This window comes from Capsella rubella, unplaced genomic scaffold, assembly GCF_000375325.1.
Source record: "Capsella rubella cultivar Monte Gargano unplaced genomic scaffold, Caprub1_0 scaffold_7, whole genome shotgun sequence".
Taxonomy (NCBI): domain Eukaryota; kingdom Viridiplantae; phylum Streptophyta; class Magnoliopsida; order Brassicales; family Brassicaceae; genus Capsella; species Capsella rubella.
Window position 1 is genome coordinate 8,353,678 of NW_006238917.1, and position 13,839 is coordinate 8,367,516.

Genomic DNA, 13,839 nt, shown 5'->3' on the forward strand with positions numbered 1-13,839 from the left:
TCAATCAATGAAGGATTACAAAAACAAAACAAAGAAAACTCCAAAGAAAAAGAAAAACAAAACGTGCTATCCAAGAGATGGCGAAGAAAAATGAAACAAGCAGAGACGAGATTGTCAATAAGATAATGGAATCGTTGGGACCAGATGGTGTCGCTTCAAGAACTGTCCTCGTTGGTGAAGCTGGTATAGGGAAGACATGGCTTGCAAAAGAAGTCAGCAAACGTGTTATCCAAGAAAGCTACAATGTCCTCTGGTTACATCTGAACAAAAGGATTGAAGACGTGAAGTCTCTTTACGAGAATCTAGCTTCTCAGTTGTCCTTAATTTACGAGTTTGAAGAAGGCGAAGGACCTGATGAGCTTGATTATTCGGTTGAGACCTTGGAAGAGAAGATTACACAAGAGATGAGCAGTCACAAGAAGAATAATCTTCTCTTGATTTTGGATGATGAAGGAAGCATGACAACTGAAAACCATGTAATGAAAGAACTAAATCTCCAAAATTTTCTTAAGTTACACTACTCGACTACCGTAAAGACTCTAGTTACAAAAAGAGATGAAAAAGAGGAGAAAGAATCAACAACGATCAAAGTCCCTCCGCTTACAGAAATGGAGTCACTAGACTTACTCCACAATTCAAAGGACTTACTTGCGTCGTTTACAAATGAAGATTGGTTGGTTTTGCTGCAGAGACTTTGCGATGACGGAGAGATCAAAAAACCTACTTTGATGTCTTGCATTTTGAGCAAGAGCAAGGGCTTACCAGCTGCGATCGTTGTCTTAACCAAGTCCTTGGACAACATCAAGTCGTTGTCTGCAAAACAGAGGAAGATCTTTAAAGAACTGATTCTATCTTCCGATTCATTAGACGCAGCAGCTGCTTGTAAGAACGCTATTGATCGCCGCCTCTACAATCCCGTCTTGCGATTAAGCTACGAGTTGTTAAAGCTTGATGATACGGTCAAACGTCCGGTCATTGCTTGCTTTTGGCATATCCTGGACTTCTACAATTACTCTGGATGCGCTTATTACCGCGACCTAATCGTGCACTGGATGCTTGAAGGGTATTTTGATCCGGTTAAGTCAGTTGAGAAAGCTTATCAAGAAGGACATTCCATTTTAATGGATTTTATGAACAGAGGAATCTTGAAGATACAAGAAGACAACATTGTGGTGCCAGAGTTTGCTATGAACAATCTATTAGATCTTCAAGATTGTGGATTCTTTGGAAGATCTTCTCTTGGATTTGACAGAGTTTATGGCGGAGACAAGAGAAAAGGGCTTGGGAAAATCATCTTAATCGACGATATGATACAGACAATTCAATCTAAGCAGAAGAAGATCACGTCGATTATTGTAAGCGGTAATCGTTTACGCAGAGAAGTTCATGGAAAGTTCTTTGAGAAACCAGAGATGCAAGATCTTGAAGTTGTTGTACTCTTTGAGCCAACGTTCGAAGATCTTGTTCAGTCTTTATCTAAGCGAAAGAAACTTCGAGTACTCGTGCTCAGGGACTGCGATCTAATCCAAAACATCGATGAGCTCACGAGTCTTGAACGCCTACACGTTCTTGAAGTCTCTGGTGCAAGTTCTCTTGATAACATTCCTGATGATTTCTTCAAGAACATGACTCAGCTCCAAAGTATTAACCTTTCCGGGCTTGCTATCAAATCTTCGCCTTCCACAATCGAAAATCTAAGCATGCTCCGTTGCTTCATCCTAAGAGACTGTTCTGAGCTACAAGATCTGCCTAATTTCAATGTAGCAACAACAAAATTAGAAGTTATCGACATTCATGGAGCTCGGAAACTCGAGTCTTACTTCGATAAAGTTAAAGATTGGAGATACTATAAAGGCAAGAACAAGAACTTCGCTCATCTTCAGCAGCTCGAACACTTAGACTTCTCAGATACTCAAATCATCCGCCTACCAATTTTTCATAGCAAAGACTCTACTAACGATTTCAGCAAGATGCCATCCTTGACCCGGCTCTTGCTGCGAAACTGCACAAGGCTTAAAAGATTGCCACAGCTTAAACCCTTGACTAAGCTTCAGATTCTTGATGCCTCTGGTGCTACAAGCTTAGTGGAGATGCTTGAAGTGTGTTTAGAGGATAAGAATGAGCTTAGGATCCTTGATATTTCAAAGACAACACTTCCTGAGTTAGCCGACACGATCGCTGGTGTTGTCCATCTCAATCAGCTTCTGTTAAAGAACTGCTCCCAAATTGAAGAGCTTCCAAGCATTGAGAGTCTGACGCACCTTGAGGTTTTCGACGTTTCTGGTTGCAATAAGTTGAAAAAGATCGATGGATCCTTTGGGAAGATGTCTTACCTCCATAAAGTGAATCTATCTGAAACGAATCTTGGTAAGTTACCTAACAAAATCCCAGAGCTATCTAACCTCAAAGAACTCATCATAAGAAATTGTCTCAAGCTAAAGACTCTTCCAAACCTTGAGAAGCTAACACAACTTGAGATCTTCGATGTTTCGGGCAGCACCGAGTTGGATATAATCGAGGGATCATTCGAGAACATGCCTTACCTCTACAGAGTGAATCTTTCGGGAACTAATCTCAGTGAGTTACCTAACAAAATCTCAGAGCTATCTAACCTCCAGGAGCTCATCCTAAGAAACTGTTCCAAGCTAAAGGCTCTTCCAAACCTTGAGAAGCTAACACATCTTGAGATCTTTGATGTTTCGGGAAGCACTGATCTGGAGAAAATCGAGGGATCATTCGAGAGTATGTCTTATCTTTGCGAAGTTAATCTCTCTGGGACAAAACTGAAAACATTTCCAGAGTTGCCAAAACAGAGCATCCTCTGTTCTTCAAAACGCATTGTCCTCGCGGATTCGACGTGTCTAGAGCGAGACGAGTGGAGCCAAATAAAGGAGTGTTTAACAACGAATTCAGAGGGCTCTATCATCTCAAAAGTAGCAGAAAAAACCTGCAAAAAAGGCGATAAACTTGTATATCACGGCGATAGATACAGAGTTCTTGATCCTGAAGTTCCTTTGGGTGTAGATATCGTTGATATCAACAAACCAATGAATCTTGGCAAAGAGTATATAGCCAAAGCAGAGTATGTCTCTATATCAGAGAATGGATCCCAAAACGTATCTTCTATCTTCCACGAGTTTCAGATGAGTTCGGTAAAGGGTTGTTGGGTAGAGAGGTGCAAAGACATGGAGATTCTATTCGAATCAGATGAGAAACAAGAGAAAGATAAATCATCATCATCATCATTGGAGAACCTTTGGATATCAAATCTTCCATTACTGAAAAGCTTGTACAATAGCAATGGAGGATTCATCTTCAAGAACCTTAAAAAGTTAAGCGTAGATTGTTGTCCAAGCATCAAATCCCTCTTCCCCGAGATTCCTGAAAACCTTGAGATTCTACGAGTGAAGTTCTGTGATAATTTGGAGAGATTGTTCGAAGTAGAAGCAGGAGAACTATTGAAGCTTCACAAGCTTCACCTTCTTGATTTGCCTGTTTTATCGATCGTTGGGGCAAAACTCCCAAATCTGGTGAAATACACGATTGTGAAATGTCCGAATTTGAAAGTTAAAGAAGATGAACTGAGGTTAGGAACAAGGATAACAGGGGAAATTTCAGAGGATCAGCCTCACAAGTAAGTGAACAACAACTACAAAACTGAATCCTTTTTTTTTTGTTTTCACACTAACTGTTTTTCTTCATGTGCAGGTTTATTGGGCCTGAAACCCAAACTCCCACTCAGCCCACAGAAGCTACAAGCACAGTGTAACATCATCTCACATGTTCTATCTTCACAAAATGAGGATGAAGATTCGAAACTTTCCATCGGAAAACTAATAAGTTCTCACCGTAAATGTTGAAATAATGATCAAAGTCTTGAGCTTTGACAGAGCATGTAATACGAAAACTTACAAAAATGTTAACTTTATGTTGTGTCTTGTCTCTTGTGTTCTGTAAACTCTAAAAATAAAGACCAAATGAAATAAGATTAATGGATTAGAATGAGATACAACTCGATGAGGAGTCCATATTTCCTCAAAGATTTGGTAAATAACCTTACATTAGTAAATCTCTAATGATAATGGACAAAAGACACTGGTCTTAAATATGCGGGGTCAAAGAAGTGGTGAAGACAAATCTTCAAACGATTGTTAGTCTCAAAGAAGAAACTCACCACAACACTTGCTTCAAACACTTCATCCTCTTCACTCATGTATAATAAGCTAAACTCTTTTTTATCTTATCATTAGTCTCTATTCTAATAATCTATTAGCAGTTTCTGAGTTTAATGATTCTTGATTTTTATTGGTTTGGTGTTGTTTTTTGCAGGAGATTGTTCTCATTGACAAGAAAGAACTCACTCCTCTCCAAGAACTCGTAGAATCTATCATTGCACCATACTAAACCAAATCCTCTCTCCAATTCAATACTTTCAGATTTTTCTTTCCCCTACTGTAGATAAATTTTGGATTTATTTAATTTGGTTTCGATATAATTTTCAATATAGTACATAGCACATTCATATTTAAAGATTTATTGATCAGTAAATTTTGAAACTAGTTTATCTGTATTGACTTTTGTATGTGTTGTGGTCGTAATGTTGTCTTATTTAAAAACAAAGAAGACGTCAGCCAATTATTGTGGCCCACGTGTATATGGTTAACACGTCAGCTATTTTGTTGATACGGCGTCGTTTTCTAACCTGTCGAACGGATTAACATCACCGTCAGCGACCTTCTCTCAATGGAATTGCTTCGTCAGCTAATTTTTTTATTTATAGATGACGATGACAAAAATAAATAAAAATAAATAAATGTGAGTTTTTGCACTGATTTGGCATGACCAGAATTAATTTTAATTAAAACATTTTATTCATCATTTATGTTAGTTTAACAGACTAACTTACTTCTTTGGCGTGATTACTTATTCAATTAATTAAGTTTGTTTAGATATTTCTCTCTCTAATGTTTTTTTCTTAATTAAAAGCATTCGAATTTTAATTTTTTTTCCTCATTTCTTCTGTCAAAGTTGAATCGCTTTCTCTTTGTTTTAAGTGGAAAATTTTGATTTTATGTTTTTTCGGAATTTTCAAAAAAAAACCTGTGAGCTCATAAATCTTCGCTAGAATCGGCAGAGAGGAATCTGCGAGAATCAATTACCAGATTCCGGCGCCGGAGCGCCGATGAACAATCAGGTCAATTAGCAACTCGATGATTCTCCCGCGGAAATAACTAGATTCGATTTCGATTTCCGTGGGGAAAGTTTTTGTGCGCTTTTGATTTGGTCTGTTCGTCCCTGTTCAAGGGATAGCGAGAATGTCTAAGATAGTATACGAAGGGTGGATGGTTAGGTATGGGAGGAGAAAGATCGGAAGATCGTATATTCATATGAGGTATTTTGTGTTGGAGCCTCGTCTTTTGGCTTATTACAAGAAGAAACCTCAGGATTCTCAGGTGAAGAAACGAATGATTTTTATTAATCTGTTTCGATTGGTGAATTTGTGCTTTTGAGTGGTGAGAGGTTTTTAGCTGAAAGATGAGTGTTTGTTTACATGTTTAAAATAGGTTCCTATCAAGACCATGTTAATTGATGGTAATTGCAGAGTTGAGGATCGAGGCTTGAAAACACATCATGGACATGTGAGTCTTGTTTTTACCTTTTTCTTTTGCTACCATGTTGTTACTTGAAGTGTTAATAGAATGTGTATGTGATGTTGTTGCATTGAGTGTTTTACCTGGTTTTGTGAACTTCGACCACTCTTCTCGTTATTCTTGCTTTGGATGAAGTTATTTAGGCTTATCTTCTCTCCCCTGGCAAATATTTGTACTTTCAATAGTGGGGTGAGAGAGGTGATGAGTAGGACAAGATGACTCTCGAGGAAGGAAGGAGTGGCTGCTAGGTATTCTTAGTTGTGAGGATTATTATTTTTCTGGGCAGAGTAACTGGGTAGAATACTTGAGTCAAACTGGATTTGGTTAGTAAATCTGCTGCTACTCTCTTGAGGACCAAAAAACCAAGAATAATATTATTGATGTGCATATATTACATATATATGATATATAATAATTATTGCATTAGAGAGATCATCTGAAGGTTTGTTTAGGGCAGCCTCCCACAGCGGTTCCAATCTCTTTCTGCAAGAGAGATATAATGTTTGTTGTGATACAGTTGATGGTTTCCCATGAAATGTTAATTTTCTCTTATCATATTCTTGACTGTTATATCACTTATGCCTCCATAAACTCTTCTGGGCTTTTTGGCTCGACTTTGCAGATGGTTTACGTGTTGTCTGTTTATAACAAGAAAGAAAAGAGTCATAGAATTACGGTATGCTGTCTATACTTAAGAATAGCTAACACTGGAGTTTTCGTGGTACTTGGCAATTACACGCTTTTGGGCTAGTTAATGTGGAGTGTGTTTCTTGCTAGATGGCAGCGTTTAACATCCAAGAAGCACTAATGTGGAAGGAAAAAATCGAGTCTGTTATAGACCAGGTAAGCCATCTGTCTACCAATTCCTGCATCACAAAAGCTTACTCCCCTTTTATTGTTTATATAGTAGTCACTGTTTATTGCAGCATCAAGAGTCCCAAGTTCCAAATGGTCAGCAGTATGTTTCCTTTGAATATAAGTCTGGAATGGATACTGGAAGAACTGCTTCATCTTCAGACCATGAAAGCCAGTAAGTGCTTATTTTAAAAGAGTTCTCTAGTACCTCCAAATTGGATCAATATTTCAACAACTCACTGGCTAAATTTTCTCACTTATAGGATCTCCTGACTAAATCGGGACAAATTATGTTCTGAATATTCTTATCATTCATAAACTTGATCTCTTTGTTATGGGATTCCTATCCACTATGTTCAAATTTAAGTGGTTTGTGGAATGATATAAATAAATTTGAAAATTGTCATTTAATTAGATAAAACATATAGGAAGTAAACTACCAAACCTAATCTGGGTTTGGATTTTCCCTAATCGGCTGCCTCAGTTATTCTAAAAATGTCAAAATTTACCCATTAGATATCATTCTTTTTTTTTTTTTTTTCACTATGTTGTTTATCTTTGTTTTCTTTAATATGCATATAGCTATACAAAAACTTATCTGCAATTTCCTTCAGATTTAGTGCGCCAGAGGATGAAGAGGACTCTCGCAGGAGCTTAATGAGGAGGACAACTATTGGAAATGGTTTCTTTTGAATTCACTTATTTGTGTGTTTAATCTGGTACTGCGATCCGGCCTGACCTATTCACCTCAAAAAAACTTGCAGGTCCTCCAGAATCTGTACTTGACTGGACCAAAGAATTTGATGCAGAATTGGCCAACCAGGATTCCAACAACCAAGCATTTTCCAGAAAACACTGGCGTCTCCTTCAGTGCCAAAATGGTTAGTAGTTTTACAGAGTTCCTAGGTCGTGCTGCGACTTCTGAAATGCAATTTAGTATTCTGTTTTCCCATTGATAAACAACAATTATGAGATCTTATTTGGAACGTTTGGAATCCAGTGTGTTTGTTAGTTATATTCTATATGAACTGGAAGATCTTTTTCAGTGAAAAATCAATAGAATCTTCTATATCTATGGGTTCCGTCATTCCCATTGCTTCCTGATTAATTGATAGGCCTGAATTCTACGGTGGAACTCTTAAATGGAAAATCTTAGTTTCATTGTTTATCTGCAATTGGGTAAAATTTTCAAGTTTGATTGGCTCAAGGCGCTTCGTGTTTATTTATTTATTGCGTTTTAGAATTTGGCCTTAATCAGCTCTTGCTTTTCTACCCATTGGCAGGTCTTCGGATTTTTGAAGAGCTTCTTGAAGTTGATTACCTTGTACGGAAATGTCGAATACCTTTTCATTATTGCGGTGTAATTTATCTTTGATTACATTGTAACTTTATATAGACAAGAACCATCATTATATTGCTACACGTGCAGCCAAGAAGCTGTAGCAGGGCAATGAAGGCTGTAGGTGTAGTGGAGGCAACATGTGAAGATATATTCGAGCTTCTGATGAGCATGGATGGCACTCGTTATGAGTAGGTGCTTCTCTGCCTTCTGTGTTTTCTAGAGGATAACTTGTACAGTGTTTATTTTTCTGTAATTTGTTGCAATTAGACATTATTATTTAAAAAATTTATAAGATATTACCTTGTAGTTTTATGCATTTTGTTATCAGTGTCGGGTCTATGTATATATGTTTCTTTCCTGAAAAATAGTGTCGTTTTCTCAATATAGTATGTATCCAGAAGTGTTTTATTTTAATGTTTATCTGTATCTGAAATTATATGTGTCCCTGTTTGTTCCTGTTCAATGTAGGTGGGACTGCAGCTTTCAGTATGGTAGCCTAGTGGAAGAGGTGGATGGTCACACAGCAGTGCTCTATCATAGACTTCTGCTCGACTGGTTTCCAATGTAAGTTTGCACCTAAAAAAATATTGTCTACTAATTGTCAGCTGACAAAATGTGATGTTTTATCCCAAATTAATTAAACCTTATCACCACATCACATCGTAAGGAATATACCAGTATACCACATATTAGAAGAATACACTTGGTTGCCCTCAAGGGCTGTAGGTTCAATGCAAAGGCGTCTTTTATTTGGGTATAAGACTGGAGACATGAAACCAGTTCAGGGTTATTATCTTGGTTTTAATTGTGATCTTTCTGTTTCCCGTTTGAATATTGTTTTATTGTTCCCACGAGCTCTGTTTTCATCATTATTGTTACATCAAATGATTTCAGGATTGTGTGGCCTCGTGACCTCTGTTATGTCCGCTATTGGCGCCGTAATGATGATGGGAGTTATGGTATCTTTCTTTCTTCTTTATTCATCCAGAATCTCAAAAATTAGTTTTATAAGCTTGTTGATTATTTATCTCGCTTTCTGTGAAGTTGTGTTGTTCCGTTCTAGGGAGCATGAGAATTGTGGTCCACAACCTGGATGTGTTCGGGCTCATCTTGAGAGTACGTCTAAGAAAATAATTGATGTTAAGCACTTGATTAAATTCTTCTACTCTTTGATGTACTACTATCTAACCCTGTTTTGTTTCCTATAGGTGGAGGTTATAATATTTCCCCACTAAAACCTCGGAATGGGAGACCTAGAACACAAGTGCAACATTTGATACAAATTGATCTAAAAGGGTGGGGTGCAGGCTATCTTCCAGCATTTCAACAACATTGTCTTCTTCAAATGCTGAATAGTGTTGCTGGTAAGTTCTTTCATGCTCCTTTCCTCTGGTTTCCTTAGGTCCTTACAGAAAAGGAATTCCATTGGCTATTTAATATCATATGTCTTAATCCATGGTGCTGCTCATCCCAGGTTTGCGGGAATGGTTTTCACAGACAGATGAGAGAGGTCTTACTACCCGGATCCCTGTCATGGTTAATATGGCATCATCTTCCTTGAGCTTGAGTAAGAGTGGGAAGTCGCTGCATCAGTCTGCCTTTTCTCTTGATCAAACAAATTCTGTTCACCGAAACTCTGTGCTCATGGATGAAGACTCAGATGATGATGATGAATTTCAGATTGCTGAATCAGAACAAGAGGTTTACATATTGAGCATTTTTATCTTAAAATCTTAAGCAGCATCTGGAATTGAATCGTCGTTTTTTTGTGTACTATTTCAGCCTGAGACTAGTAAAACAGAGGACGATGTCAAGAGACCAGGTGAGCACCCTGTCATTAAGTATGAAAATGCTACTTGAGCCAATTCGGCTATCTAATAGCAATGGTGTTTTGTGCAATTTGAAACTTCTGAAGAAGAACCTGCTCACAACATTGATCTGTCATGCTTCTCGGGAAACCTAAAGCGCAATGAAAGTGAAAACGCCCGTAACTGCTGGAGGACATCTGACGGGAACAATTTCAAAGTTCGGGGCAAGAGTTTCGGTACCGGAGATAAAAGAAAGGTTGCTAAAATATTCGTCTTCTTAATATGAAATGATTAGGTTCTTATACATCCAACTAACTTGTTTATGTCCATTTAACACTACGGAAGATACCTGCTGGGAAGCATCTTATGGATCTTGTTGCTGTTGATTGGTTCAAAGACAATAAAAGAATAGATCATGTTGCTAGACGCAAAGGCTGTGCAGCACAAGTAAGATACACAAGCACCTTAATTTTAGTTATCTAAAGGAACGATTTTTCCACTAAAGCTTCAATATTCTTCCCATGTTTTTCACTAGCTTGTGGATAAATCTTAATCAGTAGAAAGAGTATTGAGCCTTTTGATACACATGTTCAGGTTGCTGCAGAAAAAGGTCTATTCTCAATGGTGGTAAATGTTCAAGTAAGATTTGTCCATCAACTGTTATTAAGATTCCGAACATTGTGTACAAACCACAGTCATATTTATATAGGTGCAAAACCGGTGTTTATATAGGTTCCAGGATCAACACACTACAGTATGGTGTTTTATTTCGTGATGAAAGAGCTCGTACCTGGGTCCCTCTTGCAACGGTTTGTGGATGGTGATGATGAATTCCGAAATAGTAGGCTAAAGCTTATACCATTAGTTCCGAAGGTGTGTTTATCTCTTTGTGATTACTGCTGCAAGTATATAGAGATTCTATAGGAAGTCTGATTTCAGGTAGAACTAAATTCTATGTCAGGGCTCATGGATAGTAAGGCAAAGCGTGGGAAGCACCCCATGTCTCCTTGGGAAAGCAGTGGACTGCAACTACATCCGTGGCCCGACATACTTAGAAGTGAGCAGACACATCAATGTAGTTTATGAGTTTGCCTCTCGGACCAATAATTACTCAGATACTTTATTCTTGTTGATGTAGATTGACATAGATATTGGGTCATCAACCGTTGCAAATGGAGTCCTTGGCCTCGTTATTGGTGTAATCACGTCTCTGGTTGTGGAAATGGCTTTCCTTGTACAGGTAATTTTATCAGAGACACGGACCCATAATATTTGGATTTGCTAAGGTAGCTACTAGCTAAGGGGTTATTATTATGCATTCAAATCATGCTGGGGTTTTGCAGGCAAATACACCGGAAGAACTGCCAGAGAGGCTAATTGGCGCAGTTCGGGTTTCGCATATAGAGCTCTCTTCAGCTATAGTTCCGAATCTGGAGACAGAGTAAACCCATCAGAAATTACCATCAAACTTCATGTATAAGTTCTGTCACAACATTGTGTTTGGTGGTTCTTTGGAATATATATTCTTTATCTTTGTCCTCCTTTTCATTTTACATGTGACTTTGTTTTAAAACATTTTTTTTTCTTTTTTCTTTTTCTTTGTAATGTCACATTATAGTGGAAAATAGTTGGTCGTATATCTATTTACAGTCCATCAATATTGCAATGCGTTTCCTTTATCTAACTTTGTCTAATTGTCTTAGAAAATTACCACAACTTTTCAAGTTTCATTTTTTTTTTGGGGTTCAATTTGACTAAGACTTGTACAACCCGTTCAAAATCTCTCCAGCAGATCCACTTCTCCGAGACCTTCTACTTGCATACGGTAGTTTTGGTAGAAGATTTTTATCATTCATGCATATGCCTCTAGATTTCTTGCTTCTATTTGCATGACTAAAATATATGAATCTTTAAAATAAATAAAATAAAAATATTTCCCTTAAATATTTCACTTAATATAATCTTCTAATTTTCTCAGAAAACAAAGATATATAATCTCCCATTTTACGAAATTGATTTGGTTTTCTACTTGAATTGGAAAGAAATCCTTGTTACCTTTGTACTACATAAACAAAAAGTTGGTTTCTAAGGCAATGTCTTAAATTAAAATTACATATACAAATAACTGGTTTTATACATAGAGTATGTTCAATTTGTATGTATACATGTCCTGAAATACTAACATGGGGGGACTGTGTTCCCCAAAACTGTGCCTTTGTATGAATACTTAAGAGACAGAGCAAAGGTGGTTGCATTCTGAACTACGAGGATCGCCCTGCTTGCCTCTGCAATTACCCTTGCTTACGCCGAGTCCCCGGCTCAGACGACTAATTAACGCTATATATCTAGCTAATCCAACTCTTACTAGTATTGATAATTGTATTTCACTTAATCAAAAACCCTCAAATCATGATTTCATATCTTATCTAATAAATAAATAAAAAATCCAATCATATCGTCTACTAAATGTATCGATCGTGAACTAAGCATGAGTATCATCTATATACGTCTAACTTCTCGTTTTTACTATATATATTGTTCTCGACGTACGTTGAATCTAATAGAGTTTTGCATCCATGGTCTAAAACATTGGTTCTATATACAGAGAATTATATCATATCTTGAATGATACTACTAAACAAACATGTGATTGATACTTGGATCAAAAACGTCAATAGTGATAAAAATTGATTTCCCGTGATCCTTGGACCTTATTATAAGTATGTTCTACTCCGAAGTTAAAAAACCTAGCCTTCTTAGGGGAACATACTACGTCGATGTCTTTTCCACTTCATATTAATTTTAATCCAGCTCCAGCTGTTAGCCAGCTCTGATCATGCTTGGTCTTTTTTTTTCTCTTCTTTTTTTGGTATTTTATTCTATATTATAATGATAATGTAATGTATGTGCAAATTGCTAGGGCACGAGCAAGAAATTCTCTCTTTTTTTTTTCTGTGTAGTACTCTATATATACCTTTGACTTTCGGATTGGTTTCTTCCCATGCACAAAACCTTAGTTTATTATTCGCTTCAATGGATGATTAATTGGTTATTGTTGGTGAAATAAAAGATTAATAATGAAGTTGACATACAGTTGTCTGAAAGTATCTAAATTAAAAAGAGATTTAGCATATCTCGAATGATAGAGTTACGATACATGTGCCTGAATTTTCATTCAAACTTAAAAAGTTAATAAAAATGATTTTTCCCGTGATCCGTGGCACATTCATTTTTATATATAACAACAAAATACAACCAAGTATATATATTGTAAAATCTTTTATACAAAAACCTTCCCTTTGTTATGGGAACATAATAATATTTTTGATCGACTTTGACACTCCTACGTACTGTCCTACATGTATATGGTTTTTTTCCCTTAATGATGCTTATAATTTATTTATCTCCCTTTTAATAATTTATGTTCTCATCTTCATTGCGTATTTTTAACTCTCCTTTTGGGCATCATACATCATACATATCGTATTTATCAATATGTATATATACGATTAACCAGATATTATGTTAGAAGTTTCATAACTAATTTTGATCGTTGGTGCTACACTTCTACATAGTCTTGAAAACAAATCACTAACACACTGAGGAGGATATATACGTGTTTACATGTGCATGGCATTGACATTCATTATTATTGATGTATATGTGACAAGTTGAAACCGGATTTATATACCTCTATATTATATACGAAGATATCGAAGCACTGATTGAAGGGGAAAAAACAAGTATGTATTGTATTCTAATGACTTGCTGCAACTGAAAGTCTTTAAGATTATTAAAATGCTAATTTACTGAAAATCCAAAATCGTGAGTTGTAAATGGCACAGCATCCATAAAACAGTTTCGAACTCAACGTAAACTAGTGGTATGACATTTTGAAGAGGCTATCAAATATCAACTATTGTTGCCGCGTAGAGGTTATTCTGATCGATCATAATTAGTTACATGTTAAGATGTATACAAAACTGAGGTTGATATATATATGATCTGATCCGAACAATAGACACATAAAATTCACGGATCTAGATCTAGATAGTTACGTACTGGCAACTTGGAATCTAGATTTGAATATCTTGAGATTTTAGTGTAATTTTTATACTATTGTGTAGTAGACAGACACGCACAACTATAAGGTAAAATAAAGTGTGTCCATATTTCTGGTGGT

At 36.7% G+C, this 13,839-nt stretch overlaps 2 protein-coding genes across 2 annotated transcripts; both read left to right on the forward strand.

Annotated features, from left to right (window-relative positions):
• The first annotated feature begins 51 nt into the window (after nt 1-51).
• On the forward strand, nt 52-3,963 carry LOC17879984 (putative disease resistance protein At4g19050). The gene is made up of 2 exons (XM_006282473.2): nt 52-3,634; nt 3,709-3,963. The coding sequence occupies exons 1-2, from the start codon at nt 78-80 to the stop codon at nt 3,767-3,769; spliced, it is 3,618 nt and encodes a 1,205-aa protein (XP_006282535.2). The 5' UTR covers nt 52-77; the 3' UTR covers nt 3,770-3,963.
• Nucleotides 3,964-5,012: 1,049 nt separating this feature from the next.
• On the forward strand, nt 5,013-11,335 carry LOC17877772 (protein ENHANCED DISEASE RESISTANCE 2). Its single transcript, XM_006285194.2, has 22 exons — nt 5,013-5,453; nt 5,565-5,639; nt 6,274-6,327; nt 6,429-6,494; nt 6,578-6,681; nt 7,121-7,188; nt 7,271-7,387; nt 7,790-7,830; nt 7,936-8,036; nt 8,317-8,412; nt 8,743-8,807; nt 8,893-8,964; nt 9,057-9,212; nt 9,323-9,549; nt 9,631-9,670; nt 9,764-9,912; nt 10,002-10,103; nt 10,251-10,295; nt 10,389-10,529; nt 10,618-10,713; nt 10,795-10,896; nt 11,000-11,335. Exons 1-22 carry the CDS (start codon nt 5,316-5,318, stop codon nt 11,099-11,101), a joined length of 2,157 nt encoding a protein of 718 aa, XP_006285256.1. The 5' UTR covers nt 5,013-5,315; the 3' UTR covers nt 11,102-11,335.
• The last annotated feature ends 2,504 nt before the right edge of the window (nt 11,336-13,839 follow it).